This window comes from Pelophylax lessonae, assembly GCF_965119305.1.
Source record: "Pelophylax lessonae genome assembly, chromosome: 1".
NCBI lineage: Eukaryota > Metazoa > Chordata > Amphibia > Anura > Ranidae > Pelophylax > Pelophylax lessonae.
In genome coordinates, this window is record NC_138768.1 from 879960261 (window position 1) to 879984089 (window position 23829).

Sequence of the window (23829 nt, forward strand, 5' to 3'; positions counted from 1 at the left end):
TCTGGGAAGGCTGTCCACAAGGTTTAGGAGTGTCTATGGGAATGTTTGACCATTCTTCTAGAAGCGCATTTGTGAGGTTAAGCACTGATGTTGGACGAGAAGGCCTGGGTCGCAGTATCCCCTCTATTTCATCCCAAAGGTGTTCTATCGGGTTGAGGTCAGGACTCTGTGTAGGCCAATCAAGTTCCTCCACCCCAAACTCACTCATCCGTGTCTTTATGGACCATGCTTTGGGCACTGGGGTTCAGTCATGTTGGAACAGGAAAGGGCCATCCCGAAACTGTTCCCACAAAGTTGGGAGCATGAAATTGTCCAAAATGTCTTGATATGCTGACACCTTAAGAGTTCCCTTCACTGGAACTAAGGGGCCAAGCCCAACCCCTGAAAAACAACCCACATCATAATCCCCCCTCCACCAAATGATTGGGACCAGTGCACAAAGCAAGGTCCATAAAGACATGAATGAGTGAGTTTGGGGTGGAGGAACTTGACTGGCCTGCAAAGTCCTAACGCCAACCCGATAGAACACCTTTGGGATGAATTAGAGCAGAGACTGCGAGCCAGGCCTTCTTGTCCAACATCAGTGCCTGACCTCAAAAACTGGCTTTTGGAAGACTATTCAAACATTCCCATAGACACACTCCTAAACCTTGTGGACAGCCTTCCCAGAAGAGTTGAAGCTGTTATAGCTGCAAAGGGTGGACCAACTCAATATTGAACCCTACGGACTAAGACTGGGATGCCATTAAATTTTATGTGCGTGTAAAGGCAGGCGTCCCAATACTTTTGACAATATAGTGTATATTACATTACCTCAACTTCCCTAACAGGAGGGATCAGGCTGAGCCGAGCTGAAAGGACCCAGTCCCTAATAAATGTGCTATTCACGTTACCTCCACCTATGAAAAATGGGCTCACATTTACTGGTATATGAATATTCATTGACCACTTGCCGCCCGCCCGCCACAGTTTTACTGCAACAGGCTGTGCGAAATGACGTAGCACTACGTCGATCCCACGCTTGGTGCTGGGGGCAGCAGGGATGCACGGGGGCGGCGCCCGTAATTGCCGTCTGACACCCGCGATCGCTCCCCGCTGAGAGAGAAGGACGGTTGGATGTTGTAAACACATCTGACCGTTCTTCTCCCTGGAATGATCACAGAGCTCCTGTGATCCTTCTATATAGGATCACATGTCTCTATGGTCCTTTCACAAGTCTCTCCCCCAAACAGTTAGAAACAACCCCTAGGCTCACATTTAACCCTTTGATCACCCCTAGGTTAACCCCTTCCCTGCCAGTGTCATTATTACAGTGCATATTTATAGCACTGATTACTGTAGAAATGTCACTGGTCTCCCCAAAAGTGTCAAAAATGTCAGTCAAGGGTTGGATCTGTCCGCCGCAATGCCGCAGTCCCGCAAAAAAATTCGCAAATTGCCGCTATTACTAGTAAAAAAAAATAAAAATGAGATAAATCTTTCCCCTAGTTTGTAGATGCGAGAACTTTTGCGCAAACCAATCAAAATACGCTTATTGCGATTTTTTTTTTTTTTACCAAAAATATGTAGCAGAAAACAAATTGGTATAAAATGAAGATAAATTTTGATTTTAACTTTTTTTTTTTTGGGGGGGTGTTTTATAGCAGAATGTGAAGAATATATATTTTTTTTTTTCAGAATTGTCGCTCTTTTTTTGTTTATAGCACAAAAAATAAGAACCGCAGAGGTGATCAAATACCACCAAAAGAAAACTCTATTGGTGGGAAAAAAAAAGGACATCAATTTTATTTGGGTACAGCGTCACACGACTGCGCAATTGTCAGTTAAAGTAACCCAGTGCCAAATTGCAAAATATGGCCTGGTCATTAAGGGCTCTTTCACACGGTCCGCCGTGTTGCTCAGCGGGGATCGATCCGCAATCCCCGCTGAGCCGGCGGATGACAGCTCCGTCTCCGCTTGCAGAGCGGAGAGGGAGGTGTCACAGCCCCCGCTGCCCTCTCTGGGGGATCGGATGAGAGCGGACCGCCTGTCCGCTCTCATCCGATCCGATCCGATTACTGAATGGATGGAAAAATAGGGTTTCCATCCGTCCAGATTTCACGGACAGGATCGGATACGGATGGCAGCGGGTGTCAGCGGAGGTGTCTCCGCTGACACCCGCTGCCCCATAGAGCTGCATGGTGGATCCGATCAGATCCGCCTAAAAAACTGACAGGCGGATCTGATCGGATCGCCCGTGTGAAAGAGCCCTAAGGGGGCAAATCCTTTCCGGTCCAGAACTGCTTAACTCAACACATTTTTATTATATTTTTAATGTCCCAGATCTGACATGTATCAGGAGGCGGGGCTGTGAGAAATTAATTACCATCTCAGAAAATAGTTGTCTTACTCTGTAGAACCTCATTCACAAGTTAATTTTTTTGCAACCCCCCCTCCATTCACTTCTATTTAAACATGCTTTAAACGCACCTGAGAAATGGGGGTTGATTTACTAAAGGCAAATCCCCTGTGCACTACAAGTGCAGTGGGAAGTGCAGTCGCTGTAGATCTGAGGGGGAACACGCAAGAAAAAAAAAAAACGCTTTTGCTTGTACTTGATTGGATGAAGGGCCTGGACAAGGGGTGGGAAGGAGGGCAGGACAAGGGGTGGCAGGAGGGGCGGCTGCCCCCTGGGTGCAGTGGTTTATTGCAGGGATGGGGGCCCCCTGACCCTAACCCTAACCCTAAGGGAAGGGGGAGGTGTACATGATTGGATGAAGGGCCGGGACAAGGGGTGGGCAGGAGGGGCAGGCTGCCCCCTGGGTGCAGTGGTTTATTGCAGGGATGGGGGCACCCTGACCCTAACCCTAACCCTAAGGGAAGGGGGAGGTGTACATGATTGGATGAAGGGCCGGGACAAGGGGTGGGCAGGAGGGCGGGACAAGGGGTGGCAGGAGGGGCGGCTGCCCCCTGGGTCCAGTGGTTTATTGCAGGGATGGGGGCCCCCTGACCCTAACCCTAAGGGAAGGGGGAGGTGTACATGATTGGATGAAGGGCCGGGACAAGGGGTGGGCAGGAGGGGCAGGCTGCCCCCTGGATGCAGTGGTTTATTGCAGGGATGGGGGCACCCTGACCCTAACCCTAAGGGAAGGGGGGGTTTACATGATTGGATGAAGGGCCGGGACAAGGGGTGGGCAGGAGGGCGGGACAAGGGGTGGGCAGGAGGGGCGGCTGCCCTGGGTGCAGTCATTTATTGCAAGGATTGGGGCACCCTGATCCTAACCCTAAGGGAAGGAGGGGGGGTACATTTTGGCATCTTTGGGTGCTGGATCGCCTTGTCCCGGCTCTGATTGGATGGTAGAAATCAGCAGAGCGTCCCCTCATTTCAGATCTCTCCCTCAGATCTACAACAACTGCACTTCCAAATACACTTGTAGTGCACAGTCGTTTTGTCTTTTTGGTAAATCAAACCCATGGTTGAAAGCATCAAAAGTGATCGGTTCCCAAAAAATCTCACAGAACATTTAAGCAGCATCACTTTTTTCGGGTTTTTTTTGTATCTTAGTGGTCTTCTCTCCTAGGAATGTTGTTCATCCACATCGTTCTCTATTCTTTCAGTCCAAAAGCAAGGAAGACGTACTGATTGCTACCCAACTACCCATGAAGCAGACATTGGCCGATTTCTGGGCGCTGGTCTGGGACTATAAATGTACCGTGATGGTGATGATGCAGAGAGCTCAGGACCTGCATGAGGTCAGCATGGACATTACTGCATTGTTACTCGCTATCATTGCTCCATCATTACTCACTATCATTAACTCATCATTACTCATCATTACTCATCATTACTCATCATTACTCATCATTACTCATCATTACTCATCATTACTCCTCATAATATTTAATCCTCACTCACCATCCTTAATCTATCATTGAACCAAAAGACATGTATATTAAAAAAGAATAGCGCGCAAATGCAAAAGAAATTACTACCAAATCTGAAGAGAGTCCATAAATAAAAATGGGGGTTTGGTCCCACCATATGGCCATATCGTGCTCAAGCCCACTACTGCGTCAAAGTACCCCATTATCAGTGGGTCCTACACTATCCATGAAAAAGAGATGATTCCAGCCTTTCTAACCCTTGGAGATAATACTCCTTGCTGGGAGAGATGTGCAAATGCACTACAGGGGACTCCTCCTATATCCACTTGATGGTGGACACTGATTGAGTACAGGTGTGTGTGGGGGGTGGGGAGGGCTGCTCAACCTCGATAGTCTGGTCAGACTGAATACATAATAAACAGGCAAAAAATTTGGGGGAGCATACCCATGTATTTCCAAAGCTGCTGCAGCTATGAACCAAAAGACATGTATATTAAAAAAGAATAGCGCGCAAATGCAAAAGAAATTACTACCAAATCTGAAGAGAGTCCATAAATAAAAATGTATTCGGTCTGACCAGACTATCGAGGTTGAGCAGCCCTCCCCACCCCCCACATACACCTGTACTCAATCAGTGTCCACCATCAAGTGGATATAGGAGGAGTCCCCTGTAGTGCATTTGCACATTTTTCCCATCAAGGAGTATTATCTCCAAGGGTTAGAAAGGCTGGATTCATCTCTTTTTCATGGATAGTGTAGGACCCACTGATAATGGGGTACTTTGACGCAGTAGTGGGCTTGAGCACGATATGGCCATATGGTGGGACCAAACCCCCATTTTTATTTATGGACTCTCTTCAGATTTGGTAGTTATTTCTTTTGCATTTGCGCGCTATTCTTTTTTAATATACTTACATACATAGTAGGTGAGGTTGAATAAAGACAATAGTCCATCTAGTTCAACCTGTGTAGGTATGTGTGGCTGTAATCATCTCCCATACCCCTGAATGTTCTGATCCTTGAGATATAAGTCTAAGAGTCTTTTGAAAGCCACCATACTACCCGCAGAAACCACCTCTTGTGGTAGAGAATTCCACAATCTTGTTGCCCTAACAGTAAAGAACCCCCCGCGTTGCCTGAGGTTAAAACGCTTCTCCTCTAATCGCATTGTATGCCCTCGAGTCCTCATGCAATCCCTTCGAATGAACAGCTTTTTTTCTAAGCTGGGATCCCCATTAAGATATTTATAAATTGCTATCATGTCCCCCCTCAGACGTCTCTTCTCCAGGGAGAATAAATCAAGCGATTGTAGACGCTCTTCATAGTCAAGGTCCTCCAATCCCCTAATTAGTTTAGTTGCCCTTCTCTGGACTCTCTCCAGCTCCAACACATCCCTCCTGAGGACTAATCTATCATTACTCACCATCCTTACTCAGCATTCTTATACCATCATCTCACCATCTCTCAGCTCTATTATATTGCCCCCTGGTACATTGAGTACGGAGGAGTGCCGAACCCCAGTACTCAGTATAGTACATTTTACACAAGAATAGGTATTTATAATCTGTCAGTGTCTCATGGTGCCTGTATATAGACATGCCACAGCCACTGGCCTAAATTTGGCATGCCTTCTGAGAATTGAGTGAGAATTGGGTACCATCCAGGGCTTTTTTTCAGCTGGAACTTGGTGGAACTCTGTTCCACCACCTCTGGCTCAGGCCCTCTCCTCCCTGCCCACCACTATCACTTGTAAACCCAGATGTCCAGCTTCTGTGTTTACAAGTGCCAGCTTGTCTCCCAATGGCTCCCATAGATCTGATCTCCCGAGCTGCTCCCACAGGATGTGCAGGATGGGGACAAGGTAGAATCAGGTGGCTGGGGTGCAGTGCAGATGCCAACATCCCCACTGGATAATCTCCCTGCAAGTGAGAGAGTTGGAGCCACCTACAGTGTGGTCATGGTTGAGTTCCTGCACCTATTAAAGCCCTGGTACCATCAACCAAACATGAGAAATATTCTTCACTGTCACATAGTCCTTCACCATCCTACCATCCACTGTCCTTCAAATCCTGCCATCTCTCATGTTCTCACTTGTCCTTCATCATCCCACCACCCTTCACCATCCTACTATCCCTTGTGATGTCAGTATTCTTTATTATCCCACCATCCTTAACATCCCACTGTCCTTCATATCCCACTATCTGTCATGTTACATAGTTACATAGTTACATAGTTAGTGAGGTTGAAAAAAGACACAAGTCCATCCAGTTCAACCCATGATGCGTGTGTGTTTGCTTTTAACCGTACATTGTGTACCCCTGTATGTTGTGGTCTTTAAGGTGTACATCTAATAGTTTTTTGAAACTATCGATGCTCCCCGCTGATACGACTGCTTGTGGAAGAGAATTCCACATCCTTACCGCTCTTACAGTGAAGAACCCCTTACGCACTTTAAGGTTAAACCGCCTTTCCTCAAGTTTTAGTGAGTGGCCACGTGTCTTATTGTATTCCCTTTCTCTGAATAGTTTGTTCCTTATGCTAGGGTCGCCAGTACAGTATTTGTACATTGATATCATATCCCCCCTCAATCGTCTCTTCTCCAGAGAGAATAGGTTCAGTGCTTGTAGTCTTTCCTCATAGCCGATGTCCTCCATTCCCCTAATTATTTTTGTTGCCCTCCTCTGGACTTTCTCCAGTTCCAGCACATCCTTCCTGCGGACCGGTGCCCAGAACTGGACAGCATACTCCAGATGTGGCCGGACCAGAGTCTTGTAGAGCGGGAGAATAATCTCTTTATTTCTTGAGTGAATCCCCCTTTTTATACATCCCAGTATTCTGTTGGCTTTGCTTGCGGCGGCTTGGCATTGCATGCCACTGCCAAGCCTGTTGTCTACCAGTACCCCCAAGTCCTTTTCCATCCTAGACTCACCCAGAGGTTCACCCCCTAGTGAATAGCTTGCTTTCTGGTTTCTGGCACCCAAGTGCATTACTTTACATTTTTCTACATTAAACCTCATCTGCCATGTGGTTGCCCACCCCGTTATTTTGTTCAGGTCTGCTTGCAAGATTTCCACATCCTGCATAGAAGATATTGGCATGCCTAATTTAGTATCATCTGCAAATACTGAGATTGTACTAGATATCCCCTCCTCTAGATCATTTATGAATAAATTAAACAGGATTGGTCCCAGGACAGAACCCTGGGGGACCCCACTTTCCACACCCGCCCAATCCGAGTACTCCCCATTAATCACTTGTCCTTCATCATCCTACCTTCCCTTCATCATTCCACCGTCCTTTACCAACTCATTGTCCTTCTCTATCCCACCAAACTTCACCATCACATCGTCCTTTACATCCCACTGTCTTTCATCATCCCACTGTCCTTCATCATCCCACCTTCCCTTCATCATTCCACCGTCCTTTACCAATTTATTGTCCTTCTCTGTCCCACCAAACTTCACCATTACATCAGAGGCGTAACTAGAACCTTCATACAAGAAACCATGAAGGACCCCCCGGACCCCTTGCCAGGGCCCTTCCCTTCAAGCCTGGGGCTCTTCCCATTGATCCTGGGGCCCTTTACTCTCGTTGCAGTGCCCTTTATTATGGTCCCACAGCAGGACCCTTTCACAAGTTCTGCAGTGGGCCCCCTTCCTGCCATCTTGGGGCCTCCCCCTATGAACTCTGTCCATTCAGAAAAGAAAGGAGCTGGTAAATTACCCCCTTCCTGGTTCTTTATTTGTGACACATCCCCTGCAGCAGCAGGAGAGAGAAGGGAGCACGGTAGAGGGGGGGGGGTGCAGGGGAGCACACAGGGGCCCAGAGACAGCAGAACACAAGTAAACTGGATAGGAGGAGTGACGGAGGCAGCATACAGAGGAACCAATCTCCTCCATTTTCCACCTGCAACTACAGGAGGAAAAAGGAGGACAGTGATTTCTCTACATGCTGCCCCCCGCCGCCCCCCCCCACCCTCCTATCCAGGTGTACAGGGGAGCCGCACAGGCCCCCTGGAGCATGGGGCCCGGTTGCAATTCCAACCCCTGTAGTTAAGCCCCTGCATCACATCGTCCTTTACATCCCACTGTCCTTCATCATCCCACCATTCTTCACCATTCCACCTTCCCTTCATTATTCCACCGTCCTTTACCAACTCATTGTCCTTCTCTATCCCACCAAACTTCACCATCACATCCTTCTTTACATCCCACTGTCCTTCATCATCCCACCATTCTTCACCATTCCACCTTCCCTTCGTCACTCCACCGTCCTTTACCAATTTATTGTCCTTCTCTACCCCACCAAACTTCACCATCACATCGTCCTTTACATCCCACTGTCCTTCATCATCCCACCATTCTTCACCATCCCACCATCCTATATGATCTCACTATTCTTTTGTTTTGTTATTTTTAGCATTTGTATTATGAAACCCTGTGACTTGGGATGAGTATAACCATTTTATCTTCTACAGAACGGTTGTCGATTCTTTCCAGATAAAGGAGAGACTGGTTATGGGATTTACAAGGTCAGGATGACCTCAAGGACTTCTAGGAATGGATTCACAGGCTTAACACTCAGCCTGAGGAAGACTAACAAAGTGAGATTGGGGGGCAGCCACCCGGAGGAGCTAGTAAGCCAGACAATCTCTGTATTCCTCAGATTGTATATTCATTAGCAGGAATAACGAATGTAAGTATTGAGTGAGCTCTGTTATCCACAGACCAACAGCATAGAGGTGAAGCTGTGGTGCTTGGACTCCTGGCCCCTGGACAAACCTCTCCCAGAGAATCCAGCAGCCATCATCAGTCTGATTGGAGAGGTGGAAAAGCACCAGATGACGGCGCCTGAAAGTCACATCCTGGTGACCTGCTGGTAAGTTCAGCATTTCCTCTGTGGTTGACCTAAAATTCATACTGGCTCATGGCCCATGCAGGGACCAGTGATGTATGATGGACTGGTGATGGGTTGGTGATGTCCTGGTGAGCTGATTTAGGTGGAAAAGTTTTGATTTGTGAGAAAAAACCAGAACATGCACAGGAAGTCCACACAAATATATAGACTTCATGCCAAGGGGGAACTGAGGCCAGGACTAGAACTACAGATCTTAAAGCAGAACTATAATACAAGGTGTGTCCAGAAAGTAATGAGAATGATATTTTAGAAATATTTTTTATTAAAAAATTTTACAATTGAACATGACCTCCTTTAAGGTATGCACCTTTTGAGTGGACACAACGCTCGCAGCGATTTTTCCATTCATCATAGCATCCCTGGAAGTCTGCAAGTAGGATGGTGTTCAGAGCCTGCGTAGTGACTCTTTGGAACGTTATCCACACTACCAAAATGGTGTCCTGTCTTATGTTTAAATCCGGAGTCATGATTTCATGAACAATTAACTTGGCAATTCCCTTTTCCTCTGCAATCATTCTGATAGTGAGCCGTCAAAAACGGAACAGAATGTGGATGCAGTCAGATTTGTATAAAGTACTCGAAACCCATACTTGAGTAAAAGTACAAGTGCTCCATCAAAAAGTGACTTGAGTAGAAGTGGAAGTGCTCAATCAAAAAGTGACTTGAGTAGAAGTACTAAAGTATTCAACATTTTTTGTACTTAAGTATTGCAAGTAGTTTTTTAAAAAAAATTTGCTACTCAAGTACTGAAAGTAAAAGTACCAGTAGTTTTGAAAAAAAAATTGCTACTCAAGTACTGAAAGTAAAAGTACAAGTACTGTGTTATGTAGTTATTAAAGAAAGAAGTCAAAAGTTTGAACATCATATTGTTTTTATTTATACATACAGCAGCTTTTATTTTCGTATGCGCTGATAATACACATGTTTTGAGCTTCATGAAACCTGCCATCTACTGTTCTGGCAGTGGTAATTTTTATAATAGTAACGAGTAACTATGCAGCACAAAAAAAAAAAAATCGGAGTAGAAGTATTGAAATCATTGAAAAAATGTAGTGAAGTAAAAGTGAAAGTAGGAGAAAAAAATTCTACTCTAGGAAAGTACAGATACCGCCTTTCGGTACTTAAGTACAGTAGTGAAGTAGTTCTACTTAGTTACTATACATCTCTGGTTGCTAGTACCTAATTCTTACCCAATTATCAGAAGCCATGCTTGAATTACTGTACACTGGGATGGTGGAGTTGTCTATTCCTGTGGCATATCAAAAGGTATTATTGTGGAAAGATGAGTTGATCGATATGTGTAAATTCAGCTGTTAGGTAGAAGAGGGCAGTGGTGTATTTAGGTTTTGTGCTGCCCTAGGCCTGACTAAGTTTGTGCACCCCATAATTTAACCCCTTCCTGTAAAGGCCACACCTCTTCCTGTTTATGATCCGCCCTGTCATCTGTACACCGCAGACCACAACCACAGTCTATCTGTGCCCATCAGCATAGCCTTATCAGTTCCCATAAGTTCAGCCTCATCAGTGCCCATTAGTGCCGCCTCATTACTGCCCATCAGTGTAGCCTCATCAGTGCCGCCTCATTACTGCCCATCAGTGCAGCATATCAGTGTGGCCTCATCAGTGGCCATCAGTACAGCCCCATCAGTGGCAACCAGTGTAGCCTATCAGTGCCCATTAATGCTGCCTATCATACTGGCAGGTAGCAGTGTGACTGCTTTATGGGGGTGCCAGACTGATTTGCTTCCTGGACCCTGCCCTCTGGCTCAATTCGCCCCATAATACTGGCACTAAACTAAGTGTAGCGCGAGCCGGCAGGAACCGTTTTCGTGTGGGAGCCGGGAGGAGGCTGTTTTTTTAATTGCGGTGAGCAGCTTTTTTTGCTGCCCCCCTGCAAAGTGCCGCCCTAGGCCTGGGCCTTGTCGGCCTAGGCCAAGATACAGCACTGGAAGAGGGATAGGATTCCCTGAAAGGATGAGTTTTCAGGGAATGCCAAAAGACAACAGAGTTGGAGATAGACTGATAGATTGGGGTAGGGAGTTCTGGAGGATGGGAGAGGCTCTGGAGATATCCTGGTGTTGAGCATGGGAGGAGGCAACAAGCGAGCTTGATTACAGGAGATCTTAGGAGGAGCAGAGAGGATGGTATGGGTGATATTTTGAAATGGGGTTGGTAATGTAGCTGGGGCAGAGTTGCAGGTAGCTTTATATGTTGTTACTATTTAGAATTTTCTTCAATGAACGAGCGGAAGCCAATGGATGGTTTGGCAGAGAGGAGTGGACCTTGAGTGACCGGTTAGGTGGATGAGTCTGGCAGCAGTATACATAATAAACTGAAGGGTGATGGGTGATAGTCTGTGTAGAGGTAGGCTAATGCCCCGTACACACGTTCCGATAATCGTACGACAAACCTCGCTTTCGACCTGATCTCACGATAATCTGATCGTTAGTACACAGCTTTCGACAACCGATCACGACAGTTGGTTCAACAAAATCCGAAGGGACAAACAGGAAAACTTCTGTCGTACGACATCTTCTCGAACGATAATCGTTTCGTCAGTACAGTATTCGTACGCTAAAAGTCGATCGACAAATACCACGCATGATCGGAAACAGTAAAATAATCCGCAGGGGTCAGACGTATATACATCACTTCCGATACGTAGCTACGAAAAATACACTTGATCAGTGAATCATACAAAGAAAATCTGATGGTTTGTACGTAGAGTTGGTTTCGATTTTAGTAACATGCAACAATTTACGAAACATTAGTCGTACGATTATCGTACAATTATCGGAGCGTGTGTACAGGGCTTTAGGGAGGGAAAGTTGCCACAGGCGAGGTGAGAGATAACAAGGGAGTAAATTATTAGCTTTGTGGTGTCAGTGGTTAACTTTATGTCTGTACAATATTTTGTGTCAATATTTGGAACTTAAGTCATCTATACAATGGGGGCTGGCCCAGTTTTGCTCTTTTCAGGTGGGTGATCTGAGGTCTATTACAGCCCCCATGGTCTGCTCAGGCTTTGTCAGTCTGCAGGATGCTTTGATCATATGGCCGCTGGCCTTCCTATGTATACAGTATGTATATTTACTAGATTTACTGCACCAATTCTAACATATTTTAACTGCCAAAAAACTTCTGCATCCTGCATTTTCACTAACATATTCACTAACAATTGCCAACGGAATAATTATTTTGCGTTCTATACATTTTTTTGTGTTTACACAGCGATGGAGCGAGCCGCTCGGGTCTCTTCTGTGCCGGAATCATACTCTGCGAGCAGATCCGCAGTGACGGCTGTCTAGATGTGTCGCAGGCCATGCGTTCCCTCCGGAGGAGACGCTGCCAGTTCATTCCCAATGTGGTATTTTGTGTATTCTAGATATACTGCCTATATGTTGTGATACAGTGCATTGCGAAAGTATTCGGCCCCCTTGAACTTTTCGACCTTAACAAAGTTTGAAATATCCAATAAATTTCGTTCCACTTCATGATTGTGTCCCACTTGTTGTTGATTCTTCACAAAAAATTACAGTTTTATATCTTTATGTTTGAAGCCTGAAATGTGGCAAATGGTTGAAAAGTTCAAGGGGGCCGAATACTTTCGCAATGCACTGTATATGGGCCAAATACAGTCATTTGTAATGGTACAAAAACCGTTACCTGTTATGGTATAAAAAGGATTTGTCACCCAGGTTTCTTACCCAGACAATTTGAGGGTCTACAGGGTTCTCCTGCTATATGGGGAAAACAGAACTTTCAGTTTCCTCAAAGATTGATGGAACCCGGTTTGAGTCCTAGAGATTGGACGCTTTGTAGAACTTGGAAGGAATGAATTTTCCAATCCTGGGTCCATGTTTTACCAGCACACTGATTGTGTAGGTTTAGCCCTTTCAGTATAGTTTTTAAGAACAGTTCTGAGCTCCTCCCTCCCTCTGGATTAGCCAAACGTGCAGGTATGTGTAGAGGGGTTGTTTGCAATAGTTTATTTGAGGGGGTTTCTCAATACAAAAGGTTACAAAGGAAAATGTGCAAAGGGCATTGCAAAGCTGCAAAACAATACAGCCAGAGGCGTATCTAGAATCTTCAGGGCCCCAGTGCCATCAAGAGCCCCCCTGACTCCCAGCTGGGGCCCTTTACGCCCATCTCGGGGCCCTTTATTATGGTCCTGCAGCAGGACCCTTTTTTACGCGTTCTGGAGTAGGCCCCCTTCCTGACATCTTTAGGCCCCCACGGTGGCAGAACGCCAGGGCCCGGTTGCAAATGCAAATGAAACCTCTACGCAATCTTTACACCCTTGGTAGTTCTGCCACTGGTGTCAGTAGTTTTTTTTTTTATTATTATTTTTTTCCATTTTTATGGACAGGATTATCTCTGTACAGAGGCTTAACGTTCATTCACAAACTAAAGCATAGTAAACACAGTTTACTATGCCTTAGCTATGAATGATCGCTACCGATTACTGGCTCTATTCATTAAGACAAGGAAAGGCACATTTACTGGCCCCTTCCCCTTCTCCATTCTGACAGCATCCCCCACAGCAGCCGTCAGGAGAGGGGAGGGGGGAACCTGGAAGCACTGAGAGGGCCCAGGGCATCACATAGGGGTACGATCACAGCAGGAGGTGGATAGGATGGGTGGCATGTAGAGGAACCAATACGTTCCATTTTCCTCTTGCAACTGCTCACCACCCCTCCTATACAGGCGCACAGGTTAGGGGCACAGGCCCTGGAGCATGGGGCCGGGTTGCAATTGTGACCCCTGTACGTACGCCCCTGAATACAGCCTTATATATTATGTTGAGTTTACAATACAACAACAAAATGCCAAAAACAGTCATCACAATCAAAGTTTATGCTGTTACACCAATTGACCCAGTGTTGCCATCCTTTCTCAAGGGTAGTTTAGAAGGTAGAGCTCAGAGACAGAGATTTTTCATCAGCAAGATGAATATTAGGTGCCAGAGTTTAAATCAGGGGATGCACAGAGGGTCTGACAGTCTGTAAAGGTGAGGGTAACATTTTGTTTTATATAAAATTTCTTCTAAATCAAAATGGGATAAAACATCCCAAATTGAATATTTAATATGTACAGTAGATTCACAAGATATATACAATGTGTATATATATATAAACATATACACACTGTATATCCTTGGCTAAAATATCCAGAGATAAAGTCCAGCTAGAACAGGGATCCTCAAACTACGGCCCTCCAGCTGTTGCGGAACTACACATCCCATGAGGCATTGTAAAACTCTGACATTCACAGACATGACTAGGCATGATGGGAATTGTAGTTCCTGAACAACTGGAGGGCCGTAGTTTGAAGACCCCTGAGCTAGAAGCTAGAAACTAGAAGCCAGTGGGGAGGGGGGATTGGCAAAGAGGGGTGGAGGATGCTGACTGTAGGCCAGTAGGGGGATTGGCAGAGAGGAGTGGAGGACACTAAATGGAAGCAAAGGGAGGGATTGGCAGAGAGGGGTGTTGGACACTGAATAGAAGCCAGTAGAGGGTTTGGCAGAAAGGGTCGTGATGGACACCAAAAAGAAGCCAGTGGGGGGATTGGCAAAGAAGTGTGGAGGACATTGAATGGAGGCCGGTGGAGGGATTGGCAGAGATGGGTGAAGGACACTGAATGGAAGCCAATGGAGGGATTGGCAGAAAAAGGTAGAGGACACTGAATAAAGGCCAGTAAAGGGATTGACAAAGAGGGTTGGAGGATAATGATTGTAGACCAGTGGAGGGATTGGCAGAGAGGGGTGGAAGACATTGAATTGAAGCCAGTGGAGGGATTGGCAGAGATGGGTGGAGGACACTGAATGAAAGCCAGTGGAGGGATTGGCAAAGAGGGGTGGAGGACCCTGACTGCAGGCCAGTAAAGGGATTGGCAGAGAGGAGTGGGGGACACTAAATGGAAGCCAAGGGAGGGATTGGCAGAGAGGGGTGATGGACACTGAATAGAAGCCAAGGGAGGGATTGACAGAGATGGGTGATGGACACTGAATAGAAGCTAAGGGAGGGATTGGCAGAGAGGGGTGATGGACACTGAATAGAAGCTAAGGGAGGGATTGGCAGAGAGGGGTGATGGACACTAAATGGAAGCCAAGGGAGGGATTGGCAGAGAGGGGTGATGGACACTGAATAGAAGCCAGTAGAGGGTTTGGCAGAAAGGGTCGTGGACACCGAAAATAAATCAGTGGGTTGATTGGCAAAGAAGTGCGGAGGACACTGATTAAAAGGCAGTGGGGGATTGGCAGAGAGGGGTGAAGGACACTTAATGGAGGCCAGTGAAGTGATTGACAAAGAGGGTTGGAGGACACTGATTGTAGACCAGTGGAGGGATTGGCAGAGAGGGGTGGAGGACACTGATTGTAGACCAGTGGAGGGATTGGCAGAGAGGGGTGGAGGATACTGATTGTAGACCAGTGGAGGGATTGGCAGAGAGGGGTGGAGGACATTGAATTGAAGTCAGTGGAGGGATTGGCAAATAGGGTTGGAGAACACTGAATGAAAGCCAGTGGACTAATTGGCAGAGAGGGTTGTTGGACACTAAATTGAAGCCAGTGGAGGGATTGGCAAAGAGGGAAAGACACTGAGGGGTTGGTAAGGTGTATGAGTCTGGCAACAGCATTATAATAGACTGAAGGAGGACAGTCTGTGTAGAGGTAGGCCAACGAGGAGGGAGTTCCAATATTAGAGGTGAGAGATAAAAAGGAAATCTATTAGTATCTTGGTGGTGTCATTGATTAAAAACGGTAAATGTTGGAAATATTGAGTAAAGCAGAGTTTATTTTCTTTTTATGCCATAATGTGACTTTAAAATACTGTCCATTCCTCTCTCCGCAGGAACAATACTCTTTCTGCTACACCCTGGCTCAGAGTTATCTGGATTCATTTGAAACCTACGGGAACTTCAAATAACAAATAATCCCAACCCGTCATCCAATGACTTCCCCAGCCATGGAACCAGCAGGGTCCAGCCAGGAAACCCGGGTCAATGAAATTCCAAATGATAGACAGAGCTGGACCTGCTGTCAGTGCATTCTGGGCCGCTGCATGGTGGTCCACATGGACAATGGAACCTAGTGAAGGATAAAGGGGGGAGTACAGGGGGCTCAGGATGGAGATGGGCCAGTTCTTACACTAATGGGTTCCTGGGCCTCTCTGTTGATTAAGCAGATCCCAGTATAGGCACTTAAATGTAAAAAGGGCTCAATGCATTATTTTATATATGTATATATTTTTTGGAAAGTGCTGTGCAAAATTTCTGTGATATATAAATCCCGTTTAATAAATATCAATAGTAATCAGTGTGATCAGTCCCATGTAGACTTTGTGCTGTAACCTTGTCAAGCATTACTCCCAAGAAAATATCACATTTATAACTCCAATATAAAAAAAAGCAACTTCTATAACAATCCCATAAAGCTGAACTCCAGGTACAGATTTATTTGCATATGTTACCTTTGTCCAGTTTGGCACAATGTAAGTATAATACATATTCCATACCTGTGGAGTCGCTGTAGAAGCAGAAAATCATTACAACAAGGATCGCCACTATCTTCCGTGCCGAGCCTGCATTGTAACCACAGGGAGTTGCTGGCTTGGACGCCATTTACGGATTACCTTGCCATTTTCTCAGTGAATGCAAGATGTTCTCTGATTGGAGGAGAGGGAGAAGCAGGGTGGGGAGGTCATGATCTCCACCTCATCCAATCTGAGAATGCCTTGACTTCATTGAGCAAAATTGAAGGCATTCTGTAACTTGTATCCCTGCTATGTGGCTGCATAGTAACCACCGGGAGTTGCTTGTTGGGGTCAGGATCCTGAAGACAGCAGTGATCACTGTAGTAATGGCAAGTGCCATAGTGATTCTCTGCTTCTACAGCAATCCCACATGTAAGGGGATTTGTGATTTGCTAGATGTTGGCACCAAATCCCCAGGCTCCCACCCTGCTTCTTCACGAATAGGACAGGAACCCACTGTTGGTAGTGTGTAAGCCTTCACAATATTGTGTCCAAGTCCTTGCCAGAGGCCTTCCCACAACATCCCCGACCATTATATTAGCCTTTATGTTACCAGGAAGGGAAAGTCCACACAGATATTAAGGCTTCCACACTTTTACTGATGTTCTTCAAGATGGCAGTGACAAATGACATCACACAGACCTACTAATCAGGCTCGACATTCTATTCCAATCATGTACAGTGGATGATCCGTAGCAGTCATTATGTGAAAGCAAAGTCTCTCTCGATCTCTCGTTGTATTGCCTAACCAAAAGGACATGAAACGAAATGTACAGTGGGTACGGAAAGTATTCAGACCCCCTTAAATTTTTCACTCTTTGTTATATTGCAGCCATTTGCTAAAAGCATTTAAGTTCATTCTTCTTCCTCATGAATGTACACATAGCACCCCATACTGACAGAAAAACACAGAATTGTTGACATTGTTGCAGATTTATTAAAAAAGAAAAACTGAAATATCACATGGTTCTAAGTATTCAGACCCTTTGCTCGGTATTTAGTAGAAGCCCCCTTTTGATCTAATACAGCCAGGAGTCTTTTTGGGAAAGATGCAACAAGTCTTTCACACCTGGATTTGGGGATCCTCTGCCATTCCTCTTTGCAGATCATCTCCAGTTCTGTCAGGTTGGATGGTAAACGTTGGTGGATAGCCATTTTTAGGTCTCTCCAGAGATGCTCAATTGGGTTTAAGTCAGGGCTCTGGCTGGGCCATTCAAGAACAGTCACGGAGTTGTTGTGAAGCCACGCCTTCGTTATTTTAGCTGTGTGCTTAGGGTCATTATCTTGTTGGAAGGTAAACCTTCGGCCCAGTCTGAGGTCCAGAGCACTCTGGAGAAGGTTTTTGTCTAGGATATCCCTGTACTTGGCCGCATTCATCTTTCCCTCGATTGCAACCAGTCGTCCTGTCCCTGCAGCTGAAAAACACCCCCACAGCATGATGCTGCCACCACCATGCTTCACTGTTGGGACTGTATTGGACAGGTGATGAGCAGTGCCTGGTTTTCTCCACACATACCACTTAGAATTAAGGCCAAAAAGTTCTATTTTGGTCTCATCAGACCAGAGAATCTTATTTCTCACCATCTTGGAGTCCTTCAGGTGTTTTTTAGCAAACTCCATGCGGGCTTTCATGTGTCTTACACCGAGGAGAGGCTTCCGTCGGGCCACTCTGCCATAAAGCCCCGACTGGTGGAGGGCTGCAGTGATGGTTGACTTTCTACAACTTTCTCCCATCTCCTGACTACATCTCTGGAGCTCAGCCACAGTGATCTTTGGGTTCTTCTTTACCTCTCTCACCAAGGCTCTTCTCCCCCGATAGCTCAGTTTGGCCGGACGGCCAACTCTAGGAAGGGTTCTGGTCGTCCCAAACGTCTTCCATTTGAGGATTATGGAGGCCACTGCGCTCTTAGGAACCTTAAGTGCAGCAGAAATCTTTTTGTAACCTTGGCCAGATCTGTGCCTTGCCACAATTCTGTCTCTGAGCTCTTCAGGCAGTTCCTTTGACCTCATGATTCTCATTTGCTCTGACATGCATTGTGATCTGGAAGGTCTTATATAGACAGGTGTGTGGCTTTCCTAATCAAGTCCAATCAGTATAATCAAACACAGCTGGACTCAAATTAAGGTGTAGAACCATCTCAAGGATGTTCAAAAGAAATGCAAAGCACCTGAGTTAAATATATGAGTGTCACAGCAAAGGGTCTGAATACTTAGGACCATGTGATATTTCAGTTTTTCTTTTTTAATAAATCTGCAACAATGTCAACAATTCTGTGTTTTTCTGTCAGTATGGGGTGCTATGTGTACATTCATGAGGAAGAAGAATGAACCTAAATGATTTTAGCAAATGGCTGCAATATAACAAAGAGTGAAAAATTTAAGGGGGTCTGAATACTTTCCGTACCCACTGTATATGTGTATGTGGATTAGCTGGGAGGAAGCTGCATACTGACGGAAGTTTATGAGTACAGTGTGGGTTGCGGCTCCTTTACAGACCTCACACATGCGCTTCTGGAAGAATGATCAAACATTCCCATAGACACTCCTAAACCTTGTGGACAGTCTTCTCAGAAGAGTTGAAGCTGTTATAGCTGCAAAGGGTGGGCAACCCAATATTGAACCCTACGGACTAAGACTGGGATGTCATTAAAAAACACGTGCGTGTAAAGTCAGGTGTCCCAATACTTTTGGTAATATTGTGTGTTGTTGTTTGTGTATATATATATATTTATTTTATGTAGTTTAAATTCAAATTAACCCCTAACTTCCTGCTAACACATTCTCAGTAGTCAACTTTAACCCATTGGTACTACACTCTCTCTCCTCCCAGGGTCATTTGGCTCCCTACCAATCATTCCAGAGACAGGACTGCTGCAGCTGCTCCTCTAGTTCCCATAAACTTCTCCCAGAACCTCCAGGGGGGATAGCACTCACTGCAGAGAACACAAGGCCTGGCCTAATTAGCCTTTTCCACCTCATTTTAGCCTCTACTTAACCATAAAGATCTCCTGATCCCCATGACTAAGCTCTGGGGGGGGGGGGGGCGAAATGAGTTGGAGTCCTGGCCTTGTCAGAGTCCAGGCTGCGGTTGCCACTCCACTCTTCTCTGTAGGACACTATAGATGTGGGTTGCATTCAGGGGTCACCCTTCTTTCCTCAAACTAAGCATATAGAAATAGGGGACTACAGCCAGCTCTTCTGGGAGTAGGACTACCTCACCCTTTTCAGGGCCTCTGAATATCTGACTACATCTGCATGCTGGTGGGGGTGTTTGGATCCCATGCTCCATTTACCTACCAGGGAGCAGGATCTGTTAGTGAGGTCTGCTCAATGTGCTCAGGTGCAACTCATTCTGTCTGCAGAGTGTTTCACACTGGTCCAATAGGGAGGCATGTTGGACAGTGGGAGGAAACCTGACAAATGAGTGCACAGGTGTTTGATACAGCCCTGGGGATTTGGCAGAGGAAAGTGCATCTGTGCATGCTGGGATACTGTATAAATGCAAGGAGCACATGTGCCCGGGGTCTTTCGTCTGTATAGCGGAGTCCCAGAGGGAGGGGGCGACTGCCTCCTCCTCTGTAGAGGTGCCATGCGGCCTCAGGTAGTCAACCTGTGGGCCTAGAGAGAGCTAGAGAGGAACTGAACCCAAAGGTTCTGTGAAGCTGCCTGAAAGGGGAGACACTGGAGGATCTGATTCTGCAATAAAGTGAGTATAGATCTGTGTCAAGGGGCCTGACCTAAGGGGGGCTAGGAGAGTCAGTGGATGGGTGTCGGTAAAAGGGATGCTAGTGAGTGTCCCGAAGAGAATGTAGATTCGCTGTCTTTTGCTAGAGAGAAAGAGCAAGGAGACTTAACCCATTCCATACATGTGGCAGTATGGATTAAGCAGTGCAGCTGCTTCCTCAAGCAACCTGGTGAGGCAAAGTGGGAGTTGTCCTTATCCATTGTGAATAGTTACAGTTGGACTATCCCACTATTAACTTCTCCCATCAATGTTCCAAAATAAACACTAAACACCAAAACCCCTGGACTGTTGATTGAGTGACTAGCCATCGGGAGTAAGGAGGTATGTGTGAACTGTGTGAGTGAGTGTGTGCTGGTAATCAGAGGAGGCCCAACAAGTCATCACACAGCAAGCCCTACGGGTACAGTGCTACATTTGTGGGCGTCGTCCGGGATTTGAGTTACAGCAGCGGTTGCTACATTACATCTAAAAAGGGGAGCTATCACATCCAAAAAGAGAAAATGTAGTGGGACTGTAATTACCCATCCAATGGTCAAATAAATGCACAACCAAACAAGTAAAAAAGTTTACATACCTTTATTCAATTAATTTTAAAATACTGAATTAAAAAACAAATATACAGTTTGTAATAGGAAAGAAAATGGCCTCTGCCCCCACCTATTACTGGCCTTCATAGCAAAGAACACATGGAAGGCCAACGCACATGAAACAAAAAAAAGTAAAATTCCCAGTTCAATTTGCTATCCAGTTTGCTTACCAACCAGATTAACCTGTCTAACAGTTTGCGTCAAAACAGGGGTTTAGTTAGCACACATTTGCAAACGCATGTGAAAGCTGCAGGGCCACTTCACGGCTCCCTGTATACCTGCAGTCGTAACTCTAATGAATTTATAAGAGCCTTCACAGTGGAAGCACATGCAGCTAATGGATAGATAGGGGGCAGGTGAGCCTGGAGGTGGCCCATCCCTCCTAAAGGTAATTGGGGGCATAATGGATGGTTCCTGAACTCCTCCTGCTTTCGGTGAGACATTAAAGAGTCTTACTTTCAAATGTAGTGATCTGGATGAGGTACTTGAACATATTCTCCATTTTCAGTTTTGACCCGGATGGACCAAGCATGTCTGGAACCATCCGGACGGCGGACCTCCACCCTATCTATGTAGATGGAGCGCCCTTAATACCATTGAGTTTTGACTTTGCTAAATTTGTCCTTCAATCCCTCCGTTGGGGAGTCCCGATACGGCTAAGGGACAAAGAGATAGTCCCAAATAAGCTCATCGCACCACCAGTCCCTGAATTTCTCCACTAGCAGCATGACCTCCCTTGGAGCATAGGGGTAGTCATAACCATACTCCAAGGCAACCTTTTTTTGCATCCAGCGCTCCATTCTAGATAACCTAGTAAGGGTTCTCTGGTTACCTCTCCCTGGTGGAGTAAAACAGGGTGTGCACCCTCTGGATCATCTCCTCATAGGCAATGTTGGGATAGGGCTGGAATCCTTGGCATCTAATGCAGGGGTAGGGTTTCGGGGCGTCCTGTCTCAGTGATAAGGATGTGGTCATTTGTTCAGACTTGCGTGACTCGGTCGACCAGACAATAGGATAATTTCACCATGGCATATAGGAGGAATAGAAACAAAAACAACATAAGTATATATTCTTCTATTTCCTTCATTCAAGATCCAATGGAGAACAAGAAATACCCAAAACCTCCCAAAGCCTTAAAAATATTCCAACCCTCGATAGTTATAGCTCTGGCTCTGCCTTGCAGTGAAGTTACCTTATCTATAGGGGCCTGGACCTTATCACTGGTGTCTGTTATTCCAGGTACAACAGTCTTCTCCTATGAATTCACACAAACCCCCCTTGGAAGCTAAAAGGTAATCTAGTGCCATTTTCTTCTGCAGTACTAAAGTCTTCATTTGTCTATGCTCTTGAGTAATTTCCCTACAGCTTCAACAGTTTCATTGAACATCTCATCCACAATGGACAAGAAATGATTCAACCGTTTCACCAGCTCGATCCCCCACTTAGTCCAAGCCGGGAACCATGCCCATGATGGTGAGAAGAAAACAGCTCTCTGCGAGTCCTGTCTTGCAACCTTGCCTTCCTTAAAAGGAAAACCTCACGATCAGCAGCAATGTATGATGCTGGTACGAGCTTTACTAAAGCACACAAACCTTTTGCATTAGGGGGCGTTACCTTTTAAGCTGCAGAACCACATAAAAGTAATAGTGACCTGTTAATACCGTACATGAAGAATTTTCCTGTTGGTCACGGGCACTAAGAAGTAACATAATAGACTAAGGGATTGCTCCCTTAGTCTGTACGTCACAACCATCCTTCCAGCAGATGCAAGCCGGTCTGTTGGTGTTATTTAAAAGACCCAGAGTTTCATTGGTGAGATATACCTGTCTCACAGGTTGTAGATCCTACAAATCTAGTCCCGGTGCCAAAACTAAAGTTAAAGCACATCTGTGGACTACCTAATTGTCCGATAACCAAATTGGATTTGCCAACAAAGTGCAAGCGTCCGGGCTAACATTTAAACAATAACTGATGTTACCGTCTAGGAATCTGTCATTAAATTCTATTGACAAGTGTTTCCTGGCTGTCTTCATCCCAATACGAATGTTTGCCATTGCTGGGGTGTAATAGCTAGGTGGGGGTTTGGAGCACACCCAGCAATTAGTCCTGTTTGCCACCTTAGCCAGCTGAAGGTGCATTTTAAACAATAGGTTGGGATGCTGTTCATCATTACCCTCGCTAAAATACACTAAGCTAAAAATATAAATAAAAACGATACTGCTCGTTATCATTCTTTGATAGAGTTGAGCAGATTTTTGCACTGGCTAGGGTGGATCCAGTTAAGCTTCAAAGAAGTCGGCGTTGTTAGCTGATCCTGGTATGGCTCGGAATACCTCGGCTCCCATCCCAGCCTTTAATGTTTCCTCACAACGACCCAGTCACCTGGTTGAATAGAATGTACAGCGGTCATCGTGTCAGGGTTTGGAAGAGACTCCCGAACCCTTTGATGGACCTTTTGGAGCTCCTTTTGCCGGGACTGTACCTACCCATCAGCTGAGAATGTAAAGATGACAGCTGCTGAGGAAACTACAATCCAGTCTTTGGTTGACTCCCAAACTAAACCTTGTAGGGTGATAACCCATGGGGCTGTCTAGGGGCATTCCTGATGGGGTAAAAAACAATGGAAAGACATTCAGGCCATGGCTTTTTAAAAGTTCTATTCACCCGTTCAACCTTACCGCTACTTTGAGGATGAATCCCTGGTTCATGTGAAGCGCCTTACATACCTCTGCAAAGATCTGACCAGTGAAGTGTGATCTGCGATCCGACTCGAACGTTCCAGGCAGCCCCCAGTGACAAACTATCTCAGACAGGATTTTTTGCAGTGGTAGCGCCATTGGCACTGTGAACAGGCCAAGCTTTTGGCTACCCAGAAAACAGATCCACACAGACCATGACATTCTCGTACGTTCCACTCTTTGGCAAAATGATATAATCTATCTGAATTCGCTGAAAGGGATACTCTGGTTTGGATGAGTGCCTTCTCGGTACCGTTACCGTTTTCAGCTGTGGTAGTGAAGTTAGGGGCAACCCAATGCTCCTCCACCTGTGCACACATATTCATCCTTGACCAGGATAAAGAGCTGAGTGGGCCATCATTGGAAAAAGTGATCTGGATAAACACCATTTACCATCAAGACCCCAGATGTCGTCTGGACCCTGTGTAGCCCCCAAAGCCGTCTAT

General features: G+C 45.8%; 1 protein-coding gene and 1 pseudogene across 2 annotated transcripts in view; one reads left to right on the forward strand and one right to left on the reverse strand.

Moving 5' to 3' along the window:
• LOC309550555 (receptor-type tyrosine-protein phosphatase kappa-like) overlaps positions 1-15858 on the forward strand; it is a 408935-nt gene extending 393077 nt beyond the window's left edge. Inside the window, exons 29-33 of the mRNA XM_082250907.1 lie at positions 3598-3732; positions 8342-8467; positions 8591-8742; positions 12013-12148; positions 15633-15858. Coding sequence (XP_082107033.1) covers positions 3598-3732; positions 8342-8467; positions 8591-8742; positions 12013-12148; positions 15633-15707 — 624 coding nt within the window. The 3' untranslated portion in view covers positions 15708-15858. The remainder of the gene's footprint in view (positions 1-3597; positions 3733-8341; positions 8468-8590; positions 8743-12012; positions 12149-15632) is intronic.
• A 5874-nt stretch (positions 15859-21732) lies between these two features.
• LOC309544337 (syncytin-2-like) lies at positions 21733-22449 on the reverse strand (annotated as a pseudogene). Its single transcript has one exon. The product of its transcript is annotated as a syncytin-2-like (transcript).
• Positions 22450-23829: the final 1380 nt, after the last annotated feature.